Genomic DNA, 26829 nt, shown 5'->3' on the forward strand with positions numbered 1-26829 from the left:
AAAAATATTACTGGTCTGATTCCACCACAGCTACTAGTTTAGCATGAAAGTTTTTTCAGACTGGAGATGTAATAAATGGTCTCTAACTCATCAGAGATGAAACAGGACTTATTGGAATGAAAACAAAGATATTCACAAGAAACAATAAATTTGGATTTAAGTATCCAATTTTACTTCCGTCAAAGCAACATTTTGTGCATAGTTTAGTCTTTGCATTAGAAGAAATCTCCTGTTCAAATGCTTAGTAAATGTAAACATTAGTAAATGCCTGGCATAATATACGGCCATCTTCTCTGTTTATTGAAACTGAAAGTGATGACAGTTAATTTTCTGGTTTGGGGGTCAGTGCAGCAAGGGTTAAAGCAAGAGAATTGCTTTTATATTTGAAATAAAGAATAAATGAGAAGGCTTTGCAAGAAGAAGATAGGGATGAATGCACGCTGTGTTCAGACAAGCCAGCAATGGCATATCAGATGACCGATGATGAAATCATTGGCTCTGTCTTGAACTCACCAGAGCAACAAAACAATTCTGACACCAACACAGATAGTGAATTTGATATGAGTGAGAAAATATCCTTTAATGAAATTTTAGAACATGGTGAAAAATACCAAAATTTGTAGAACAACAGAGCTGTATCACAGAGGAAGAGATTATGACTCTACATAATTTACAAAAAAACTTACTCTGGAGCACCATAAAGTTTAACAAACCTCTATCGGAAAAATGTTTGAAACATGAAAAAAAAAAAAAAAAAAAAAAGAAAGAAAGAAATATTTTATGCTTTATTAATATTCCCTTTTTTTTATAGGCCTTAATACTTTTAAATGTCCCTGTAATCACTAATATAAATGCATAATATAATAATAGTTTAATGCAAATAATAAATTAAGGTAATAATGTATACGTATATTGTTGTAATAACATATATAATAATTTAATTAAATGTATCTAATATGCCTTATTTATTTTGCACTCTTAGTCTGAATATTATGATTTATCTTTCTTGTCCTGAAATCTGCAAAATCCTAAAATCAGCACAACCTCCGGTGTCAAGCTTTGCAGATTTCTGGACTTCTACTGTAATAACCATACCAATTAATAGTATAAATATTTGATGTTGAAAAAAACTAATATTTTAGATATTGTAAAACTGTCCACATTATCAAAGATTTGGATGGTCAAATCTCACTTTCAAATGAAATAAGTATAAATAACGAGCAGCAAAAATGTTTATAATTTAATAGGCACATAAGGCAGTCATGTGTCCCCATCAAATTTTTTACTTCTATGCCATTTTTTGGCATCTATGCTTAGGACTGAAAAAAGTAACAGTAAAATTTTAAAATGATGTTACATTTTTTATTTGTGTTGATAAAAGGGAACAGTCTAAAATTCCTCCCACATTACAAATAGCACAGGGTATGGAGAAAAACTGCATCAAATATAAGAAGATTATTCTTTGATGACTGACTGCAGCTTAGCCAATGAATGCTGTTGGCTGCAGCTAGCATTCATTGGATTACGATTATCCAATGAACGAATTATTATTTAGAATTTAGGATTAGATATTAGTGATACTTAACCTACTGCTTTAAGAATTTCTAGTAAGTCCTCAAAGAATATCTATACCAATAAAATTATAGATAATAATGGACTATTGTAATTTAGAATTATTTTTTAGAATCAAACTAAAACAAAGCAAAATTGTCATCATTACATTATTTTCAAATTTAGAGAAACTTTAGGGCATTTAATCTTAAATGTGTCACCTGTTTTATTCCAGTAGAAATCTGTCCTCTCAGCTTTGAAAAAACTTTTTTGGGCTATAACTGCACTTGGCCCTTCAAAGTTTGGATACCTAAATAACCTTACAAAAGAAGGCTGACCCTATAAAATATGTAAAATTGATCAGCAGAGAAATATTATACATAATTGCATTTTCATAGCATTTATATTTACCATAATTATGACATAAGTGCAGAATATAAGAATATTACCATAAATGTAAATACAGTACAAAGTCCGAAATCGGGACATTTAACATCGGGATATCAGAACCACCAACACACATAAATAAAAGGAAAAAAAAAAAAAATGCTCCACCACAGCTACTAGTTTAGCACTAGAAAGCAGTACCTTTAGTTTTACAAAGTCTAAGAAAGGAGAAATAATAAGAAACATGTGTGCCATATAAGCAATTTTCTCTCAACTTAAATTCTTACACTTCATTTCCAAACACTAGCTGGATAGGGAACACTGAGGTCAATAGCAATGCATTGATTATGTTGCTTTGATCGCACTTTCGGCCCTTGAATAGTTGGGGAGGGTTTTCTATCTGAACTTAATAACAGTTGAAATAGCAATGCTGCCATGCCTACATGTTACCTTAGCAGATTTAAACTGATGACCTAAAATACCATATACACCAACATACAGTAAAACGTACCAGTAGTCAACGTGCAAATGATATTTTTTATAATGGAATTGTAAAAAACGAATGTTTATTTAAAAATGCACGTGTAAAGCACATTCTTTTTAATTGACTGTTTGTTAATTTTTAATTAATTGTAATCAATTCAGAAGTCAAACAACAAAAATCAGCGTTATACCTACAAAATTTATTCGGCGTGTTATTGTGTCTTAATTGTAATCAATTTAATTACATTTAACCTAAAATCCATATATAGTAGATACATATATAAAGAATAATTATAAATACTTCTTATAAATTATACACATATTTAATCAGAATTTTTTATTTTACTACTTAATCAGAAATATCACAATCTACTAATATATCATTGAAGCAAATATTTTAAATCACAAATAATTATAGCGAAAAATCAGAATCCACAAATCTTATAGCTTTACGAGGTTTCTGAATTCTGATTTCTGGGTGGAAATATTTTATTTAAAAAATTTAATTTTAGATATACATGAATAATACATATAATTATTATAAACTACTTATAAATTTATTTGTAAATAATGTAAGAACAATACATATCTTTATAAAATTACTTATAATTTATTTGTAAATATTATAGATAGCAAAGATTTATAGGTAGCATACTAAGTAAGCTTAAGTTCTGAATTAGTAATTGTTTTTTTATAACACAGTTTTTCATTTGCCTGTACATTTACCTTTTCAGTCAGAACTGCTTCAAAAGCTTTTGTAGCTAAATTTGGTCGAAATTCAGCCTGATATTCTTTTCATAATACAGAAAAAAATATTGCAAGCTGCATTTGAATAAGGTATTAGTAAAGCTGTAATCTTTACTATAAGTAATGCCTTGTATTTAATGCACTCATTCATATCTTTTAATTTATTATTTCTTCCTTTTAATTTTGCAATTTCAATTTTTCGTATGTCAATATGCAAATCTGCAACTTCTTTTAAATTATCTTCTTGATAAAACTTAATTTCCACTTGATCAAGATATTTTTCATTAATAGTGAAACAGATGAAAATGAATCATAAGTTCTCAAGTTAATGTCAGCAACTGCAGCATAAGTTAGAAATGGATCATTTAGAGAAACTTTCTCTATCACAAATGGCAAACCCTAGGTGTGCCCAGACTGGACTCACCGATAATCTAGAACAACTGAGAGTCAGTATTCTTTTTTTCTCTGCATCTCATCGATCAGTTCATTGACAACAATGCTTGTTTCAGCACTTTTCGAAGCTCTATTCAATCAGTGTGCCACTTTGGGCACACCCACAGAATTAAAACGATAAGTGCTTTCTTCACAAAATTTTACTTGTGTACTCCTCTAGACCTAATTAGACTGCCTACCTTTTTTTTTTTTTTTTTAATCAAAACTCCGACTTTAAAAGGTAGCATGTCGGAAAGGGTTAATAAAATTAGAAAAAAAAAAAAAAAAAAAAAAAATTATGAAAGCAGTACCTTTAGTACCAGTAGTAATCACCACCCAAATCTGTGATTTTCTGCCAAAGTTGTGGTAGCCACAAGTCCAAAAGCAGATCAACCTCGTTTCAGACGTCCTGTGCAGAATGGAAGATATCACCAGCAAGATGTAGCAGCAGGTGTGAAAAATGTCTGAAGGAGCGATGTCGGCGAAAGATCCCATTTGAGTCCATACAGAGTCTAACTGGTGAATGCAGACACATGTAGTCTTGCATTATCTTGATGGAACATTACATTTTTGCACCGGAACTCAGTACGTTTTTCCTTGATAACGGCATCAACATGGACTAACATTTCGCTGTACATCTTTACTGTGGAAGGTTTTACCTTTTTTCTAGATACTCTTTGCTGACATTACCATGGCTATCCCACCAGATTCAAAGCATGATCTTTTTGTTAATCAAATTATGCTTGCAATGCTGCCAACAGGCTCACTGGGCACAACCTTTTCAGCCTGTGCTGTTGAAGTAAATCCACTTTTCATCACACGTGAGTCCAGAATTCTGTCCTTGCATTGATATTTAAGCAGATTCGTGCAGGCCCGAGCATGTCTATCCATATCTGCTAGTATCAGCTCATGCGGTACCCAGCGAGTGAACTTGTACATCCAGTTTATACCATGCATAATGTGACTAATGGACACAGCACTAATGTCTAACTCCTTAGGAAGTTCTCGAGTTGTTGCATACTGATCTTCTTCCATTAAGTTCACAGGCAGGTCTTATCAACATCAGTAGGTTGGTCAGAGCACTCTCCTTCTTGAATGTTATAGTTCTTGTTTCTGAACTTTCATTACCAAATCTTCACAGTGTTATACGATACAACATTAGTGCCTAAAGCTATACAGATGGTTTGGTGACATTCTGTAGCTGACTTTTTGCAACATAACTAAAAGTAAATGATTATTCTAATCTGGTAGAGTGACAGTTTCATTTCAGACATCTTAATAACAACGATATTTTTTTACAAATTTCACAAGTGTTAAAGCAAGTCTGTTTCTTTCAAATGCCAAAAATCATTTGACAAAATATGATTAAACACAACAATGTGAACTGTTTGCACAGACAATATTTGTGGTGGTGGGAAAATTTCATTAAAGCCTGTTATATCTATTAACATACATATTTATTAAGCCATTTCTATTTCTGAGCCAATTAATTTTTCAGTAGCTTTTTCTGCAATTGTATGTAAGAGGTGGCATGGAAAACCTCATATTATTTTGATGCATTTTGATGAATATCACCGTTAGATTTTCCTAACGTATTTCTAGCATTGTCTGAAAAAATACTATTCAATTTTTCCATTCTAAATATTTGCTTATAAAGTGCTAGTTTATACAATTAAAAATACCCTCTCTGGTATTATTCATGCATTCTAAATTAGATGTCAGTGAAGTAATTACAACTTACTTTTCTTTTCTATAATATGTCATAATCAAAGATTGCAGTTTTTTCATTGTTATTGTTATCATTATTCTATCATGTTGTTTTGAATTTAAACTACATCCCAATCAATCCTTTAGTTCTACTGTTTTTGCAAATGATTTTATTGCAACATAATGTCACAATTCCTTATATACTATTAAGTACACAATATTCATTATTTTATAAAAATTTTAAGAAATGACTATATTAATAAAAACGGGAAGTAATTTTTTTATGATAAATGACCATGACACACACTTTGATTTCACTATTTCTCAAGTTCCTAAAGGGCTTTATACTCTCTTCGCATATATTAATATTTCATACATCAATAACTAGAAAATATATAATTTATCATACATGCACAAAAAGAAAGATATAAAAATAAAAATTATAAATATGGAATAATAGGCAATGTTTTGAGCAGAAAATATACCATCAAGTGCAAATACAATAGTAAACAATTGTATTAAAATAATAATGCAAAAGTTAATTATTGGGTGCAAATCTGCGATTTTTTAAACTTTTTAAAGATCATCAATCTATCGATACTTTCTATAAGTTGAAAACATTATCAACATAACAAAGAAAAAAACTGAAAAGTCTAATTTAAAATACAAGTATGATTATTGAAAATACAACTAACAATTAATATAATAGTACAAAATTAAAAATACAAAAAATATCAATAAACTTTACATAAAATACTTATATTGAACTTTACACATAATATAGAATACATTACTTTCGCTTTTCCTACATACACAATAATCTGTTTTCTCAAAAAAAAAAAAAAAGAGAGAGAGAGAGGAGAGAGAACTGCACAAACTCTGCAGTATATACACCAATCATGATTGCCATTCTCCAAGAACAGTTCAAATTTCAAAATACTGCTCAATATAATAAAAATAAAAGAGCCTTTCTGTTTTAAAAATAAACTGCAATCAGAAATAGAAAGAGAGAAATATAATCCAAAATGGTCTCATTAATAAATTGATACCAATCACACAACGTATGTGAACTAACTGCGATGGCATTGCTATTTTGGACATCTTCCTCCATTTTAAAATTTCAAAAGTTAAAAATTAAAAAAAAATAATAAATAAATAAATAAAATTTAAAAAAAAAAACCTCCTCTAGAGTCTGTTTGGTAAACCAAGATCCAAACCTTCAACATCTTAAGCCTGATTTTAAAAAAATCGAGATTTGCTTCCCCCCCCCCAAAAAAAAGACTTATCGACATGTAAAAAAACCATGCACCAATGCATCATTAGCAGCATCAACAGCACACCTATCTCTAGAAATGTGAGACCTAACATCATTCAAAATACATGGTTGATATCTCTCAACATCTTTCACCATCATTCCAGCCATAATAAATAAGACAAAAATCAATCAAAATGATGCAAATACATCCAAATAACATCCCTGTGCGATCCAGCAAACAAAATCCACATGAGAAATGCAACTGAATAATAAATAATAATAATAATAATCACTCAGATACAGAAACATATAAACTGGGTAAATGGATTGCATAGAAAACAAAATCTTGCCAAAATTGCATGCTTACTATGCAAGGCAAAATAAGAGGAATGACAAAAGCATATGGAACATCTGCAACAAGATTACACATATCTTAATAACACAGTATTTTAGTCATTCGTTTCCTGCATGTCTGGATTCTTAATTTTGAATCTTCCCTTAAATATTCTACCATTTCAAACACTAAACAACATTTCCTTCCTTTTAAAAATTAATATTTAACACAAATGTGGGCTTCTATCAAACTGTAACCAACATGCATATTCATAAAATTACATTTGCACAACACTGCACTTTCATTTAATTCTGATTTTCATACAAATATATATATATATTCATTTTTCATTTTGTTTATTTTATTTTTATCTTTAATTGCTCAAAAGATCACATGGAACAAAAGGTGATTCAGTTCTCTTGGATTATTCAGGTTTTAATGTTTCAGATTATTAGCCTTGAGAAGTCGATCTAGAGCATAAAAATATGAATAATCTAATTCATGTTATACAATTTTAACATGAGTGAATATGATTTTAATATGAGGGGTAATCCAAAAAAAAAGTTTACAAGGCAAATGAAAAAGTATTTATTAACAACAGAAACAAGATACAAATGGGAATCAAGAGACACATCTGGCCTTCACTTTTCACATAGTCGCCAAACCTGTTTAGGCATTTGTCAGAACGTTCGACCAACTTGTTTATCCCGTCTTGGTAGTAATCAGGGCCCTGCTCATTGAGCCATTTCTCGGCAGCTGTTTTCACTGCATCGTCTGAGGTGAACCGTGTTCCAGATAAGTATCGCTTCATCGCCAGAAAAATGAAATAGTCACTTGGAGCCAAATTGGGGCTGTATGGGGCGTGATTCCAGACCTCCCACTTGAACCTTTGCAGCAATTCCTGAGTCTGGCGAGCTGTATGGGGCCTGGCATTGTCATGCAGAAGAATGACGCCTTTGCTCAGTAATCCAGGCCGTTTGCGTCAGATGGCTTTATGCAATTTCGTTAAGGTGGCACAATAACGATCGGCCTTAATGGTATGGCCATGTTCCAAATACTCGATTAGGATAACACCAGTCATATCCCAGAAAACGGTTGCCATCACTTTACCGGCAGAGGGTGTGACCTTAAACTTCTTCCTCGTCAGTGATCCAGCGTGTTTCCACTCCATCATGGCTCTGTTGGATGTGGGGGTGAAGTGATGAAGCCATGTTTCATCACCGGTAACAATGCGATCGATGAAGTGTTGGCCGTCTGAATGGTATCGCTGAAGAAATGTGAGGCTGCACATCATTCGAGTGGCCTTATGCTCCGCAGACAACGCACGTGAAACCCAGTGGCCACAAACTTTGGAATATCGCAACTCATCGGTTACGATATGCTGAATGTTACCATAACTCAGGTCCAACTTACCATAACTCAGGCAATCTCACGCACGGTTACTCGTCAATCCCTTTGGATGATTTCTTCAACACGAGCCGTGTTGATATCCGTCCTTGAAAAACTTGGATGGCCTATTGCTTCCAAATTTCAGTTTTTCACATGCTCCCTGCCCGCTTGATAAGAATGACACCATTTCGCTACCTGTTGTCTACTCATTGCTTTGTCCCCATATACCTCAACGATTTGTCCGTGAATTTCGGATGCGGCCACATTCTTGGTTCATAAGAATCGAATTACGGCTCGCACCTCTATGCGAGACCACTTTTCTAGATGTCGTGCCATTACTGTCACTCTTAAGTGTCTGCGTACTGACGCTACTTTCTCGTAGAACCGCTGTAGGACAACTACTGCCATCTGTCAACCACCCTGGGTGGAAATATTCACTCCACAATTATCATGTTTCAAATGCTTCTGCTTGTAAACTTTTTTTTGGATCAACCTACGTATGATGAAGTTCACTTTAAATAAATTAAAACATTTTAAAAAATAGTATGGAATAATTTGCCTCATGTTTTTAAAATTTAATAAGTTTCTTTTAATACAACTTTAGAATTTCCCTAGGAAGTTAAATCTACTTCTATTAAATTTTTTATTACTTTACCAATTTTGGTTAATACAGGGTGTTTCATAGATCATGGGACAAACTTGGAGAAGTGGTGGAGCATACCAAAACATGCACTTTTTCATAGGAATGTAGGGTCTAAAGTGACGGGTTAAGGCAGGAACGCAAAAAAACAACAAGAGAAAAAAATATGTTTATGTACAAAATCAACGCAAATTGCTTCTTTGTAGCAATACAGCATTCACAATAAATGTTCAAAATTGCGACCACCAGCAGTAATACATGCCTGGTAACGTCGCAGAAGGGATCGACGAACATTTTGAAAAACGACAGGCATTTCGCGCACGCTTGCCGCAATGGATGGTCGTGCAACGAGGTCCTCCAGCAAGTCAACGGGAGTCTCGTAAATGATGCTCTTCAGATAACCCCATAAAAAAATCCAAGCTGGATAAATCTGGCAAGCGGGGTGGCTATTAAACATGTTCACCATGGCCAAACCATAGGCCTGGAAATGTCCCATCCAAGTAATTGCGGACCCGCACATGGTTATGGGCTAGTGCACCATCATGCTGGAACCACATGCGATCACGAACGATAGCCAGAACATCCGGCAGCAATTCCAGTAGCACCTCTTGCAAAAAAATATGATAACATAAGCCATTTGTATGTGCAGGTAAGAGGTATGGGCCTATGAGGTAGTCGTTAACAATACCCACCCACACATTCACGGAGAAGTGGGTTTGGAATGCATGTGGACGTGTGGATTATGAGTTGCCCACACGTGCGTATTGTGGCTATTGAAGATGCCATCCTGTGAGAAAGTTGCCTCGTCCGTGAATAGCACATCTGATGGGAAATCCGTCTGCGCCGCACACTGCTGCAAGAACCAATGACAGAAATGAACTCGAAGAGGGTAATCTGTCTCTTGCAAGGCTTGGACTCTGCAAATGGTATGGGTGCAAACCATTTTCATGGAATACTCTCCAAACGGTGGAATGACTCAGCTGCAGACGACGTGCAATAGCTCTTGTACTTGTCTGAGGTGATTCATGCACAATGTTCAAGATGGATTCTTCAATGTGAGGTTGTCATGCACTTCTTCTTCCACTCCTAGTGTCAGAGGTGGCTTCAAATGACCCGTTTTCACAGAGACCAATGCAACCTCTCGAACATTGCATGTTTCGGCATACGCCTGTTCGGAAACCATTCCTGGTACAACTGTAGGGCTGCTCCGCCGTTTCCATTAGCAGCACCATACATGAGATGCACGTCAGCTTTTTCCCTGTACATAAACTCCCCCATCACGCTCGACATCAGAGTTGCGAATGATCCTCTGATGCATCGGATCATGGTTTGTCCGACTCACTACCGCCCTCTACCGCTGCATTGCCAGCCAATCACAGCTGTAGTTCCAATTACTGTTAGTGTTGCCTTTTTCGAACATTTATCGTAAATACTGTATTGCTCCAAAGAAGCATTTTGCGTTAATTTTTTACATAAACACATTTTTTTCTCTCGTGTCGTTTTTTTTTGCATTCCTGCCCTAACCCGTCACCTTAGACCCGACAGTCCTATACAAAAAATGCATGTTTTAGTACGCTCTAACACCCAAGTTTGTCCCATGATCTATGAAACAACCTGTATTTTGACACACAAACATACACACATACATGCATACTTTTAAAAAAAGGTTTATATTACTAAAAATACATCTTAAACCTGAAATACAGTAGAGTCTCAATATAACAGGGTAATACCATAGATTATGTCCAGGCTTAACTTAAAGTCACAGTTAGACAGCAGTTAGGAAAGAGGTACAATCCACATTATAACTACGAGAAAATACTTTTAACAAATAACCAGTATTTTTAAGCAGTTTTTCAAAACAAGAGTAACAAGACTCAAAATGAAAACAATGTTTTGATTTATAGTGCTCTTGTAATTTCAGAGAAATCAATGGGACTTGCACTATATACTTAATTTAATTTTGATAATTTAGGAATTTATTTTAATGAAAGACTTTTAACAATGTTTATGTATTCCAGATTATATTAACAATAAAATTATGTATTGTGAATAAAAATAATTCCCAAATACTGTTATATCATCTCTACCACTGCTTTTATCATTTTCTTTTCCTTCTCTAATTTCCTGTAAAAATTTTGCTAAGATCTCATGGTTTGTTTTTCTAATGCTCTGCAATAAAGAAAAACTCCCTTTAAAAAAAAAAAAAAAGTGAGAGAGAGAGAGGGAGACAAGGCCTGGTTAATCAGGAGTTACTGCAAAGCATAAAAAATTATTCAATTTTTTTCAACTCTTCTTTCAATGGAATTTCATTAAAAACACTAAATTCACAAGAAATAATTTCATGTTAAGTCTGATTATTTGAAACTTAATGACATGAGCTATATATATCATGAAAACCATTTACAACTTTCTGGATTATATGCAAGATATTTGTATAAAGTATGATAATAATAGTGAATCATTATGATGTTAAATAATATATATAAAAATTAAATACCTTTACACCAGGTACAAAGCATGCAATATGGTATGGAGGCTCGCCAGGTGCTAAACTGAAATAGGCTACTTTCTGCATGAAAATTTTTTTTGCAATTTTATCTGTGAAAAGAGCAGTAATAATTTTAATAACAAATATAACTAATATAGTTTAAAAAATTACATTTAAAGCACTTCAAATAATAATCATAATTACTTTTGTGCTTTATTAATATATAAAAAAAGACTAACAAACTACTATCTGTTAATAAAGAAATAAAATAAGAAAAATGCTAAAAATACTACCAAAGTTTGCTTTTTCAAAAAAGTGCACTTCATTGCTAACATTTCTGGCACATAGGAACTCATCATCTGACCACTGTGGGTTCCTAGAATTAAAATATTCAGTAAGAAAACTAAAAAAGAAATTTAATTGCTTTAATATGCAAAATCAATAGCACAGATTATTTTTATTTTGCTATATCACACATATATCAGACATTTCTGACCACGACACATAAAAAATCAACTCTCTTAAGATTCTAGCTGCGGATCTTCCAAACGTTAACCGAGTATGTTAACAATCATGGATCTAGCTGGACGTGCCAGCCACTTAAGGTTATGACAACAAGCATGAAGCAATGTGATATTACTGCTGCTGAATGCAAATATATAGTTAGTATTTCCCACTATGGAAAGATTATTTGTAATACACAGACTATTTATACTTGCACATTAGTGCACCCATCTTGATAATTTTTTGAAGGAAAAAAAAATTTTTGTTTGCCTTGAAACTTTTTGCTTACATTTATATCTACTATGTGTATCGTTTTTTGAGTTTTTTAATCAGGACAGAAATTCACAACCAATAACATCAAAATACTTTATTCTATTCTATTTTTAAAAATGCATAAGTAATTAATATCATCTGTTGCCATGGTTACATTCTATCTCTCTCATTTACATTATTACAATTGCTTTTAAATGGTTGTGACGTCATCTCGCGGTAAACTGTGTAAATTGCTAACAAACGGAACCAAAAAAGTTTATAATTATTTACTTCATTTTACATTTTGATTAGATATTTATCTTGGAAATCAATCAATCAATAAACCTACTTACAAACAGGTTCTCTTTTCCCTTTTGTTCCAGTGGTAATTGTTTAAAGAATGGATTTGAAGCAAATGTTGCCTTTACCGATTTTGTGACAAAAATACTGTATTTCTGCAGAAATGTTATTGTAGTTTTTTAATCCAATGCAGACAAATCCCATAAACACATAAGTTTAAGAATAAAAATATTATGACTTGTCTATAAAAACCAAAGAAATTTGGAATACAACAAAAAGCCATATGCAAAATCAGCTGAATTGCTTATAAAAACTGAATTATTGATATGTTATTGCCAGAGCATGGACCATACTAAAAAGCAGGGCTGTGGAGTCGGTAAGGAAAATGACCGACTCCACAGCCCTCATATATATGTGTATATATATATATATATATATATATGTAAACATATACACATGGATTACAGCTTATTTTTTTAATATAAAAGAAGTAATAGATGCTAGAGAAAAAAAATTGATGCTATAGCAAATTATTTATATTAATTAGCATTTATAATAAAATGGAAAAACTGGCATTAGTTATTTCTAAGAAACAGTATCTCTTCGGCAAGATCTTTGTTGGAGGACCATCAATACGATTTGATAAACTTCAGAGCTGAGAAGAGTCTTTCCACACTGACTTGAGTAGGAGGAGGAGCTGTTACTGTTAGGGCTTAACTTCTTTTAACTTTTCAAGATAGATTTTTAGAAGTTCTAACAGAGATGTCTTGCAAGAGCAATCATATTTCTCTATTTCTTTAACCTTCCAGCGGGCGCGTATGTGTGACATACACTAGATATTATTTCGTATGTGTTTCGTAGACCAGAAGGCGCTATGACTGCATGTCCTTGGCTATTCTCTCCTCTTCGTTCGCCCATCTTTCAATCGTCTGCTGGATTTCGAGAGGTTAATGCAAGCCTGCAGATTTACTATTTGTATTCGAGAAATACGTGCGACCGTTGAAGTAAGTTTTTGTTATATCTAATTTTCTTTTTTATTATAGAAAATCTTTATTCTTTTGTGTCTAAATCTTATGATTTTGTATAATTTGTGTGCATAATTACTTTTAATGATAAAATAGAAGCACTGTATGCGTCACATACGCGCGACCATGTATGATATTTTTGTTCTTTTCTTTTCAGTTATGGCAAATAAAAGTAAAATGCTCGACATGAATGATCCGAAGGATCTTGAGTTATAAGAAATATGCTTTTATGTGACAGTGATGACGATGAGGACATTATTTTAGATGAAAGAATTACAGATGAAGAAGAGTGAATTTCAGAAAAAGGTGATTCAGAATCGGAGATAAGTGCAGAGAGAAATTCTGAAGAGGGAAATAATGATGATAATTCTTCCGAAGTGTATATAGCTCATCAAATGAAAAACAGAAAAGTCATCGATGGAGGAATTTAAAGTAGTAATGAACTTAAAGAGATTTTTGTTTTTACTAAGAGCTTTACGGCTTGATGACAAACACAAGAGCAGAACGAAGAGGAGTCTACCGCTTGGCTTCAATAAGAAACATTTTTGAAAAGTTTGTCTCTAATTGCCAGAAGTGCTATTCACTTGGAGAGAATGTCACAACCAATGAGAAATTAGAAGGATTTTGAGGAAGATGTGGTTTCATTCAATACATTCCCAAAAAACCGAACAAATATGGTATAAAAATTTATGCCATGGTAGACGCTCGTATGTTTTACTCATACAATATGGACATTTATGCTGGAGTGCAGCCAGATGGTCTTTTTACATAAGCAACAAACCACAAGATGTAAAAAGGTTGACAGAACCTATTGATAACACTGGAAGAAATGTAACCCCAGACAACTGGTTTTCAAGTTTTGAGTTAGTACAAGAAATAGATGAAAAAAATTGTCATTTGTAGGTACTTTGAAAAACAATAAACCTCAAATTCCAGTTCAGTTCAAGCTGACAAAAACTTGGGAACCCAATACGAGTCTTTTTGGATTTAGAAAAAATATGACACTTCTCTCCTATGTACCTAAACGTTATAGAAACGTCATATTGATTTCAAATCTTCATGATGACGTAGCAATAGATGAAAATACCCAAGACCAAAAAAAGCCTGAGATTATCACATTTTACAATCTTATCAAAGGAGGTGTGGATACAGTGGATAAACTCTGTGCTTCCTACAATGTTGCCAGGAACACCAGGTGTTGGCCTCTTGTAGTTTTCTTCTCTATGCTGAATATAGCAGCAATCAACAGCTATATAATTCATTCAACGAATAATAGTGAAAAATTACTTAGTAGGTAATATCTGCGAAAGCTAGCAAATGCTCTTGTGAAGGAAAACGTTGAAAGAAGAACCCCTAACTCTCTTCAAAGTGAGTTGAAATTTAAATTGTTGAAACGAAAAGCAGAATTAGCTGTTGTTGAAGAAATGACTTTAGTGAAAAAAAGATGCAAACCCTGCCAAAATGACAAGTATGCTAGAATTACGAGGTTTAGCTGTGAGATTTGTTTAGAATTCATTTGTCTAGAGCAGTGGTGCGCAAACTTTTTACGACTGCGACCCCTTTTGTAGAGAGAAAATTTTTGGCGACCCCTAGAGATAAATGTTCACAAATACGATGTATATTTCGCGCATTTCTTTCGTTTCATCGAATAAAAACATCATCATATCTGACTCATATTAATTTTATTTATAATTTTAAGAAAATAATTTTTGTATAACACAAAAATCAGTAAATTGCCCTTTAATGAGATGTATGTGGCTGCAAGTTTCTAATTATCTCATCGATGTTTGGATGTATGTTGCTAATTGCAATTCGCGTATCATCTTCAGGGTTTAAACGCGAGCGGTATTTAGTTTTTATTGAAACTAGTTTGCTAAATCCAGTTTCATATAAATACGTTGATGCAAATTGTATTAACACTCTGATGGTCTTGCATAAAACGGGATATTGTTTTTCCACGGATAGCCAAAAATTTCGGCAAGGCTGCGTCTTAAATTGATTTCGAAGAGTTTAATCACTAATTAGATCTATCAATTGTTCTTTCTCAATAATTTGAAGAGTTGAACTGCATATATCAAAGGAAAATGGATCACGAATCCAACCAAAATCGTTTTCAGGAAAATCCTCGAATCTTCTCGAAAAATTTTCCTTTAACTTTTCAATGTGATTGGAAATGATGTTTTTAAATGTAAATATATCTATATTATTTCCCTTGATAAAATTGTTAAAGCAAGGGAACATGTCGGTGTTGTTTTTATTCAGTTCCGCTTGCCAGAGACTAAGCTTATTCTTAAAAGCTTGAATTTTACTGGCTGAAGTTATGATAGTTCAATTCTCACCCTGCAAGCTCAAATTTAAGTCGTTAAGTGTTTCGAAAATATCAACTAAATAGCTCAGCTTCCCTAGCCAAACTTCATTGATATAATAACTTGCCAATCTATGTTTCTTTTCGATTAAAAACATGTACACTTCATTTCTCAAATCAAACATCCGTCGTAGTATTTTCCCACGTGAAAGCCATCTGACTTTGGTGTGTAACAGTAATCTCTCATACGTTGAGCCCACCTCATTGCAAAGTATTGAAAAGAGACGGCTGTTGTGGATGTTGCATTTAATGTAGTTAATTGAACTAACAGCGTCTTGTAATATGTTGTGCAACTCTTCATCCATATCTTTTGCAACAAGAGCTTGTAAGGATCTTAAGTTTTACTAACGTTTATTTTATTTTAAATCTTTACTATCACTTCTTATTTTCTACTTCCGGCCAGAATTATAAGCGTTAACTTATTTATGTAAATTTTGTCTGGCGAATGCCAAGTACTTAAGTTGTGGCTTTTTGCCAAGCGAGAGAGAGGAAGGAGTTAATCGAAGCAGACCGCTTACCTTAGAAGTTTTACTCAGTTGCTGGTTGCCTTCCAGGCCAGAGGTTTAATCCTCTTGATAATTTTAAACGTATTGTAGTGTTAACAGTTCTCTGTACTACATACGGCTTCCTGTTAATATAAGGCCAATCTTCCACATTTATTATTTCAAAGTTAAGTTAGCGTTTAGTTATATTTTTATGTTCTTACGTTTAGACCACAAGTAGTGGGTCTTTGTATTCCGACGTACGGAAATTATTGTAAATAGAGAAAAATAAAGGGTTTTGTATACCCTTCTTGTGTATCCTGTCTACTTCCCACAGTTATTGAACATAGCTTTAGTAAGCTCTCTGTTCCGAGTCAGGTCCTTGCATGTTCCCAAAGAAAGTAAGACGGAACATTGAACCTGATAAGCTTGCCGATGAATCATACACAATGATTAAATACCATATGAAGAGCGACCTTCTGAATTAAGCCTCTGAGCCCTTTATTCGAACCTGTTAATGCTGCAGCACCATCAGTACAAACCGCAACATAGTTTGCCCAGGTAAGGGACTTTGTTTCAAAATATTCATTTATTACTTCGAATATTATTTCCCCAGTTGTTTTTCTTCCAAACTTTTGCAACATAAAAACGTTTCTGTTATATCTTCATTAAAAATAAACTTAACGTAAATAATTAGTTGTGACATTATAGTAATATCGGTAGTCTCGTCCAGCTGTAAAGCAAATACAGATTAATTTTGTATGCGTTTTATGACTTTTGACTCGATATTTCGTGACATTTCGGAAATCCGCCGAGACTCGGTATCTCTTGATAATGGTATTGTTTTTAGTTCATTTCCATATTTATCACCATGCATAATTTATGCCATCTTACCTTGCTGCAGGAAGGATAAGGGATTCTCCAATTGTATGGGGTTTCATTGTTTTTCCTATTAGATAAGAAACTTCTAAAGAAGCTCGTAATGCTTTCTGAGGTATTGTTGTAAATTTCTTTAAATGTGCACTTTGAATTTTCAGATTTTTAGCTCGTCTTTGAAAAAAATCAGCATGTTTATTTTGAAGATCTTTATGTTTAGTTTCCAGGTGCCTTTTCAATTTAGCTGGTTTCATGCTCTCATTTGCTAATTTTTCGTTGCAAATGACACATATCAGGCAGTTTTCATCATCAACAAGACAAAATGTAAAACCATACTTAATAAATTCCTCATTGTATTTTCTTATTTTTTTAGATTGGGCATTTAGTTCAGTATTTTGCGATTCCTCATCAGTATTTGTTCGTTTGTTAGCTGAAGATGTACCTGGTGTACGTATTACCCATTTATCCATTATGAAGATAGGGGTTAAAATTATTTAAACTAAAACAAATAATATATAAAATTTTAACATTTTTTTTCCAAGAAATTCAATAAAATTAACAGAGATCATTCTCTAATGATAGTACATACCTGATAACAAAGAGTAGCAAGCTCGATAAAAATATAAAAAATCATAATTACACATCGTCACATGATAAAACTCGAGGATAAACTAAAACAATTGCAGGCCAACTGCTACATGCTACAACTTCATGCGAACACTTCACGTCTTCACTCTGACCATCAGATACACCGCGTACCTCGCCATCTGATTGGCTGATCACGGAAGTGAATTTTTCCCCTTTCCCTGCAGTTAACGTCTAGTCTAGTCAAATAGGCGCTTTTCAATAAAACTGGGGAATTACCGCGAAGAGGGCGCTATCTACCGGAGTGAAAAACTTGCGTCTTCACACTTTACATACATTACGCATTACGGTCAAAGAAAGAGCAGACAGCATGAAATTGCAATTAAACAGTGAGTGACGGCGCTTCACTCTTTATAAGTACACTGTATGGTATGCAACATGCAGGCATAATGCATTTCATAAAAATTTGGGGACCCCCAAAAAACTTCTGGCGACCCCTACAGGGTCGCAACCCCCAGTTTGCGCATCACTGGTCTACAGCACTGTAAACATAATTGTTCGGACTGCACCGATGCAATGAAGTGACTATGAAATTGATTTGTTATGTAATATTTAATGTGGTTTTTCACTTACTGATTAAAAATATAAAAGTTCAGTTGAAATATTGGCAGTTTAATTTTGTTTTACTTTCAAGTTAGTTTGGTAAGTCTTTAGTCCATTTTGTATTGTTTTTTGCTTTGTACTTATTTTATTTTCCTTAATTTAAAGTTAATATTGTTTAACTCAATTGTACTTATTAACATTTAACTATTTACAAGCTAATTTTAATATTTTTGCTTTGTAAAATTTATTTTTTTATAATAGCGTATCTAAGAAATACGCGTGACCTTTCTTGTTAGTGCAGAAGGCGCGCCCGCTGGAAGGTTAAAGGCTGTGCAGAAAGAAATCTTGTTTCTATTTCTTCATTTTTATATCTAAAGGCTCTTGCTTCTTTATTTTCATTTGTTTTGCCTTAGCATTTTCAATATTATCCAAAAATATATCTCAAAATCTAATTCATCACTGGATTGGATTGGATTATTGTAATTTGGCACAAAACCTGTCAAGGTTATCTGCGCCAGACAAATGGTAACAATGCAATTAGTCATTTGTAAAAACTTCCAGCTTAGGTAAGAAGAGACAGATTAGAGTCTATGATAAGAGCTGATATCTTTTAAAAAACAGGTTAAAGTCTATTATAAAAGCCAATATCTTTTAAAAACAGAAACAAATTATGATGATGTGCTTTTCCAATTAAATTTCCTAAGTCCAGTTCTGAACAATTAAAATGTTTTTGGCGAAAATAATTAAAACTCTGGCATTCCACCAAGATATGATGGACTGCCAGATCTGCATTGCAGTTTGGGCAGCTGGGATTCTCCCTTCAGAAGATACTCATGGGTCAGGCGACAATGGCCAATTCTCAGTCGAGTCAAGAGGACATCTTCCTTTCTATTAGCCATACATGGCCAGTATCCAATGGTGGGTTTTACATTTCTCAGCTTGTTATATACTTTGTCATCCCACTGCTTCTGCCATTTGCTGAGGATTTTGCTTTCGACAAACCCTTTGATGTCTGTTAGTGGAATCTGAAGATTGTACATTGTGGTTGCAGTTTTAGCTGCAATATCTGCCAATTCATTCCCCTTAATGGCAACGTGTCCAGGGATCCACGAATATAGAATCTGGTATCCCTGAATTTTTAAAGAATGATTCAACTTTAGGATTCTGATTGCAACTGGATGAGTACATTGAGCGTGATTTTTCAATGACATTAAGGCACTCATGGAATCTGTGTAGATAATAAATTTTATGTACTTTTGTTTTGAAAGGTAAGTCAAAGCGAGATGGATTGCAGTAAGCTCAGAAGTAAGCACACAGCAAACTGTATGTAATCGAACCCCTACTATTGTTTTTTCTGTGACGAAAGCAGCGCCAAAATGATCCTGGGATTTTGATCTGTCTGTATATAGAGGGATATATTTCCTATATTTGTTTCTATGTTGAAAAAAAATCTGCTTGTAGATGATTTCATTAGTTTGTGATTTATTCCAGTGTCGAAAAGTATCCAGAGAATGGATTCTCCAATCCTCCCAGGGAGGAATTCCAAAAAAATCCTCCATCCGTATATCTATATTCGACAAATTATACTCCTCCACCAAAGCACTCATCCGCAAGCCGAAAGATGGGACACATGATGGTCGTGCCTGATATAAACAGGAGTATTGGTCATTAAGCAATTTTGACCGCATAGAATTTTCGGTTTGTGATAAGACTTTGAAATAATGCTTAAAACAAAGATTTTCACGTCTTAACCGCAGGGAGGTCTCCTTACTTTCCACATATAAGCTTCCCACTGGAGAAGTTCTAAAGGCTCCAGTGCATATCCGAAGTGCATGGTGATGTATCGGATCAAGTTTGGCTAATACTGAAGGCCTTGCCGACCCATAAATGATTGATCCATAATCTAGTTTTGAACGAATGAGAGCTCTATATATAAGAAGCATTGAGCTTTGATCAGCACTCCAAGAATATTTATAGTTTTTAAACATTTCTTTTTTAGATAGGTAATATGGGGGAGGAACGTAAGCTTATGGTCAAATATCATTCCTAGGAATTTTATTTCCTTTGCTACAGGAATCAGCACATCTTGCAGATAAAGTTCGGGGTCAGGGTGAGGAATTTTCTTTCGACAGAACTGTACACACACAGTCTTTTGAGTAGACAATCTAAAACCATTTTCCTGTGACCATTTAACAATTCTATTGAGAGAAGTCTGCAATTTACATTTGATGTCTTTCAGGTCTTCTCCCTGGCAACTGACTTGCAGGTCACTGACATAGAGCATACCCTGGACTGCTGGAGGCAGCTGTTTTAAAATAGAGTTAATTTTTATACTAAATAATATAACACTTAATACACTTCCTTGTGGAACGCCCTCTTCTTGATGGAACATGTCAGAAAGTGTATCGCCTATCTTCACATGAAACTTCCGATCCTGTAGGAAATGTTTGATGAATATTGGCATGTTTCCTTGTAAACCATTGTTATATAGGTCACGAAGGATACCATATCTCCAGATGGTATCATAGGCTTTCTCTATATCAAAGAAAATGGAAAATAATGATTTCTTCTAACGAACGCTCTACGGATACCTGTTTCTAAGAGTAGGATATTATCGATAGTTGCTCTTTCTTTTCTAAAACCGTTCTGATAAGGGGAGATACAATTATTTGTCTCTAAATAATAAACCAGACGAGTGTTGACCATCTTTTCAAAGAGTTTGCAGAGGCAGCTAGTAAGGGCGATGGGACGGTAATTCGACGGATTAGTAGGGTCTTTTCCCGGATTAACAATGGGGATGACAAAAGCTATTTTCCAGGCATTTGGAATGACTTGTTCCTTCCATACTCTATTAAAGAGAAAGAGGATGGTTGCCAATGACTTGGAAGGAAGATGTTTCAGCATAGGATAGGCAATATCATTTGGACCAGGACATGGATTTTTTGTCTGCAACAGAGCTCTTTTCAGTTCAAGCACAGTAAAATCCTGATTATATGGTTCAGTATTGGAAGAGTTGAAATTAATTAGTTGTTTTTCAATGCTTTTTTTTTTTTTTTTTTTTTTTTTGCAAAATATCTGCTTGTAGATGATTTCATTAGTTTGTGAACTAATTCATCACTGAAAGAGGATGATAGAGACTAAGTTGCAATGTGTGCAGTTTGTCTGTCCGTCAAACTTTCTGGATTTGAATACTCCAAATGTTCTGAAAAGAATTTCATTCTTATTGAAAGTTCATATATGGCTTTCTTTGCCTTCTTAATTCATTCGTCATTCAAAAAAATCAGTGTTTTGGATCTACATATATTGAACCCAGCAAGATCTCATTGTCTAGCCCACTAGTTTCTCTTTTCTTTATTGAAGAAATAATTCCTTCTGCAATAAACCCTCCATTTCAGAAAGAACAAACATCACATTCTTCCATTCTCACCCCCTGTTAATTTTTCAGATTGTAGCTTTTTTGTGGCTATGTACAGTGTAGAAAGAAAAGTTTCTGATTCTGGAAGATCATTCTACAATTTTTCTGTTAGTGAAACATTAGAGTTATGTGCATCTTCTAAAAAACTTCTTAGAATTCTAACAACCTCTATATCATCAAATATGTACTTCCTCATTACGTTGCTTGATCAATAATTGCTCCTTTTCTGGCATCAACTTTGGGAGTTCTTGCTGCTATTGCTGCTTACCTAAGTTTACCAGGGAGATTTGTACCTAAATGAATCAGTTTAGTCACTGATGGCAAATATCACATCCATCCTCCTTCCTTATATTTATTTATTTATTAATATGTGAATAAAATAGAAAATAACTATTTATTAATGTATATAGTGCATTAAGAAATAATAACTCAGTTTGTCATTAATTTGTTTTTCAATTCACTTTAATTTCATTTCAAATTCAAACTGTCCAACAAAAACTGGAGTCAGAGTCGACCTGTTTTTAGCAACTCCAACTCCAACTCCTTTTACCCCGAAATCTGGCCCAATTCCGATTCTGACTCCGACTCTGACTCCCCAGCCCTGCTAAAAAGTCCAACATCTTTACATTTAGTGACTTCTGTTGGGTCAATCAAGTTCAGCAGTTCTGAATGTTCAGCAATTTTATGATGATAAATACAAATAAAGCAGCACAAAAGCATAAGAAAATTTCATAGAATCAATAATGCACTATTTTGTTCCATGACGTTTTGTCATCTCTCAAGCAGCTGGAAAATTCTTTTTTTAACCCTTTGATGGTTATGAACGAGTTCAGCTCGCAATCGAATCATGCTTCATAATGCGCACAAACGAGTTCCGCTCGGGAGAAAGATTTTGACCGAAATGGTTAGTAACGAGCACTACTCGCGTAGTTAAATTTTTCCCCAATGCGCGCTGACGAGCTGACTTCGTTCGCCATTATTATTCTGCACTGATTGTGTTTCAAACGAATTATTAAACGAATTTAGTTAGTTTTACTGTCTACAGATAGCAGTACGAGTTCCATGAATTTCTTTGCATAATGAAGGTGGATTTTTTTTTTTTACCTTGTTCATTTTATACGTTTTTTGGCGCGGTTTTTAGGGTGTTTGTGCAGTAAAATGGCTCAAAAGCGAAAGTTAGATAGTTATGATGATGATTATGATTGTGATACAGAAAGCTTATCAAGTTTTGAATCTGATGAAGACTTTTCACAGTATTTCAAGCTCAGAAGACGATTCAAGCGATGAGGAAGATTTTTCGAGTGTTCGACAGTGGTGTATAATTGATTCAAGTTCTCACGTTCCTAGCCGATTTAGTTTTACTGGTGATGTAGGCATGAAAGCTTGCGTGACAAATATTTCTGATCCACTAGAGTATTTTGAGCTGTTTTTTACTGATGAGATTATAAATCATATTGTTATGGAAACCAACATTTTTGCTGCTGAAAATTTAAATAAATTTAAGAGCAAAGAATACTATGATGTAACCCGATCTCGACAAAGAAAATATTACAAGAAAATATTTCGTTATTTATTGGACATAACAATTTTTAATGCTTTTCAGCTGTGGAAAAAAAAAAAAGGGAATAAAAAATCAAATTTGGAATTCAGAATTGAACTAGCTGAAAGAATTGTTGAGAAATATCACACTCATAGACATTTGAAATTAAAACCTGCTGAAACAGTTTCGAATACTTTTAAGATTGTCAGCACGCCACTTTCCTGATTATATTCCACCTACAGAAAAAAAGAAAGAACCTACTAGACGATGTGTGGTATGTTGCAGCAAAAATGATGCTAATGGAAAAAGAATTCGCCATGAAACACGTACGTATTGCAAAGACTGTAATGCCCCATTATGTGCAATTCCATGTTTTAAAGTATATCACACACAAAAATATTTTTAGGTAATTACTGTATTTATACTGTGCTTCATAAAGTTTTACATTAGTTGTATTTATTTAGTCCTTTCAATTTAATATTTGTCTTATATTTATAATTAACTATTATTATTTATATAATTGGTTATAATCATTTATAATTTACTGTTTAATAATTATTTTAAAGTATGTAAAAACTGTTATTTATGTACTACAAATACTTTTTAAAACACGCGAAGAAACGAAAATTTTTAAAACGCGCAAAGCGAGCTATCTACGGCATCGCCAGAAAAAGGTGACATTTTCGGAAGAATGGCGGGGAAAACAGCTGCCACTTTCGACTACTGTTTACTCCTAATGCTGCACGAATTAAGTAAACGGAAACTGCTCATTTCCATAACCGTCAAAGGGTTAAAAAAAACATCACTAGGCTTATTCATAAATAAGTTATTGAGGTGGTATTTGACAGTCTCCAAACAAATGAACTCCAAGCCATTCAAATAATTCTGAAGTGAACCAAAGAGATGAAAAAGTGAGGTCACAAGGTCTAGTGAATATAAGGCGAGGTAACACAAAACATTCCATCGATACTCAGGAAGTGTAGCATTTATTACTATGCAAAGCGGAGCATTGTTATGATGAATGACGACTGGTTAAGTTCTGGGCACTTGTTTTGATTTCTGCTTTTAAAACTGTCATTTGGAAAAGCATTTTCCCAGAATTATTGTCTGATTTGGTGGCAACAGTTCATAAAACACAATTCCTTTGAAGAACATGGATTTTCAACAATAGTTGAATGCCCTTGTTCACACAGAATAGACATTTAAAGTATGTGTAATCTTCGAGGATGAAATTTTTTCGAACTGTACCATGAGAAACACTATTTTGTTGATATACAGCACAAATTTTATGAGCAAGTTTGACTAGCACTTTTCTTTGTTTACTTTTTAAAAAAAATAAAGTATAATATGATGGAAATGAACTTTTGGATTCTTCATTCTTAACAATGGCACCCAAAACAAAAATTACACCACAACACATACTAGAATAATGCAATACGAACTGCAAGAACCGTATTTACATATCTGCTTTAATCAAGGTCGCAACGTAGTAGCATTAACAAAGTAACTGGATGAAAATGTGTTTCAATCTGAAAAACCACAAAACTTTCTGGATCACTAAATATTAAGTCGGTTATGCAAATACGTAAGTATCTCATTTTTATGGTCATATTAAAAATTTTTTAAATGATTTAAAGAACACATATATCAAAGCTGTATATCACCTAAAATAAGAAACATAATTTTTTGACTTCAACACATCATCCATTATTTTTGGATTGCCCTTTAGCCTTATAGTTTCCAAGGTAATTTTTACAAACAATATTTGTTAGAATTTGCTCTCCTGCATTTTTAATGGATTTTAATTTCTAATCGTGTTTCTGATCCAGAAACTTCTTAACTTTTGGTCTCATACATAAAATACATTATTCAATTCTATCTGTTAGGTATTTATATTATTTCTGTTAGGTAATTTGTTTTTAATGTGTGTAGATTCTAGTTAATTTCTATTTATCCATCTATAGCAGCAGCTAAGAAGTTTTAACTTAATGTATTTTTAAAAAGGAAGTAATTTTTTTATGATCCGCAAATGTTTGTTTTGTCATTATATTGCCTTAAGAGATGCTTGTTTAACAATGGTATATTTTTTTCGTCTCTGTGGTTCTATTCACAAACAAAACAAAAAAAAAAATATATAAAATTTCCATGAGAAAAGTTAATATTTTTAAATCACCACATATATTTTTCATGCTGCATCTCTGTAGGAAATTCACAAGTTTTCTTTCATGCTGGCATCATATGTTTATGATGCTGCTAAAAAATGTTTCTGACGTTCAGAATAACAGCTCAGTTTTGTGCAACTAAATTAGAAGCACGAAATAAAGCATGGGCAAAAAATGAAAAGACTTCAAAAAGACAATTTTTCCTGCAATTTAATATACCTATATATTCTTACGAAGTATCTCACTTGCCTAGCATTCTAGCAAGTAATGCAAATTTTAAAAAATGGAAGATAGCAAAATTCTGATGGCATACCTAAAATCAGCATGAATGAATAAATTGAAAATAACTCTGAAGAATCTGTTGGCCAGTGTAATACATGAAATTATTTATTAAATACACTTACCATCCAACTTGCTTTTTCTGGATAAAAGATTTCACACAGCTTCCTCCCTTTACGTCCCATATGTGAAGATTACAACTTTCTTGTGCATTCTGCTTAGCTAAAAATATAATGATGAATTAGAAAATTTCATATGCAGGCAATATATAAAGAAATAAAATTCAGAAATTTACTCCAGTAACTGCACTCATTTTTCTCCACCCTGATTACTATATTTATTTCCTAAAGCTATTGTCAATTTCATCTAACTATGGTATTTAAAAGATTCATTTCAGGTAAGCATACATTTTAAGAATCATCCCCTCCCCCATCCCCCCCAAAAAAGAGCAGCCAAACCAAGAAGTTATTTGGATGGGATGAATCTCTGTAGTTGTCATGTAGCAGCACTATTTCCACTGATGAAGATAATTCTACTTCAGTTAATGAGATTTCAGATCAAAGAGTGTGGCACCAATGCTCATGTCAGCGTGTGCAAGTGAAGGGTAGTCCAGACAATGGGGGGTCATGTGCCCAGATTCCCGTTCTCTGAATTGCAAATTAATAACTCTTGTAGCTATTGGTATCCCAGTTACCAGCCAGATCACTGATAAGTCCTGTTCACAAGAGCAAATTCAACCGATAGCAAAAACCAGATCTTCCAACGTGTCCCATTCCTTCCATTTTTTTTTAATTTGCAAGCACTAACTGCTTCTCCAAATTGGAGGTAGAATTTGGTAGAATGTTCCTACCTCTCGGGAGCAGGGCAAATGGGGATATTTCCCATACTGTACTGCGCGATTGCACGATTCACTTTATTTGGTACTTTTCCAATTCGCCGGCGCAAATCTCGCCAAGCAGACTTTATTGGCGACAACATACAGTATAGACATAAAAAATGTTAACAAATGTTAGTTCTAAGAATTT

The 26829-nt window shown here is 33.6% G+C and overlaps 1 protein-coding gene across 1 annotated transcript in view; it reads right to left on the reverse strand.

Moving 5' to 3' along the window:
• eIF2A (eukaryotic translation initiation factor 2A) overlaps positions 1–26829 on the reverse strand; it is a 101040-nt gene that overhangs the window by 38574 nt on the left and 35637 nt on the right. Inside the window, exons 5-8 of the mRNA XM_085825993.1 lie at positions 25930–26026; positions 11710–11792; positions 11426–11526; positions 1773–1890 (exon numbers count right to left, since the gene is read on the reverse strand). Coding sequence (XP_085682119.1) covers positions 1773–1890; positions 11426–11526; positions 11710–11792; positions 25930–26026 — 399 coding nt within the window. The remainder of the gene's footprint in view (positions 1–1772; positions 1891–11425; positions 11527–11709; positions 11793–25929; positions 26027–26829) is intronic.

The sequence above is a fragment of the Stegodyphus dumicola genome, chromosome 10, assembly GCF_044657685.1.
Source record: "Stegodyphus dumicola isolate Sdum_Otavi_A_Nest chromosome 10, ASM4465768v1".
NCBI lineage: Eukaryota > Metazoa > Arthropoda > Arachnida > Araneae > Eresidae > Stegodyphus > Stegodyphus dumicola.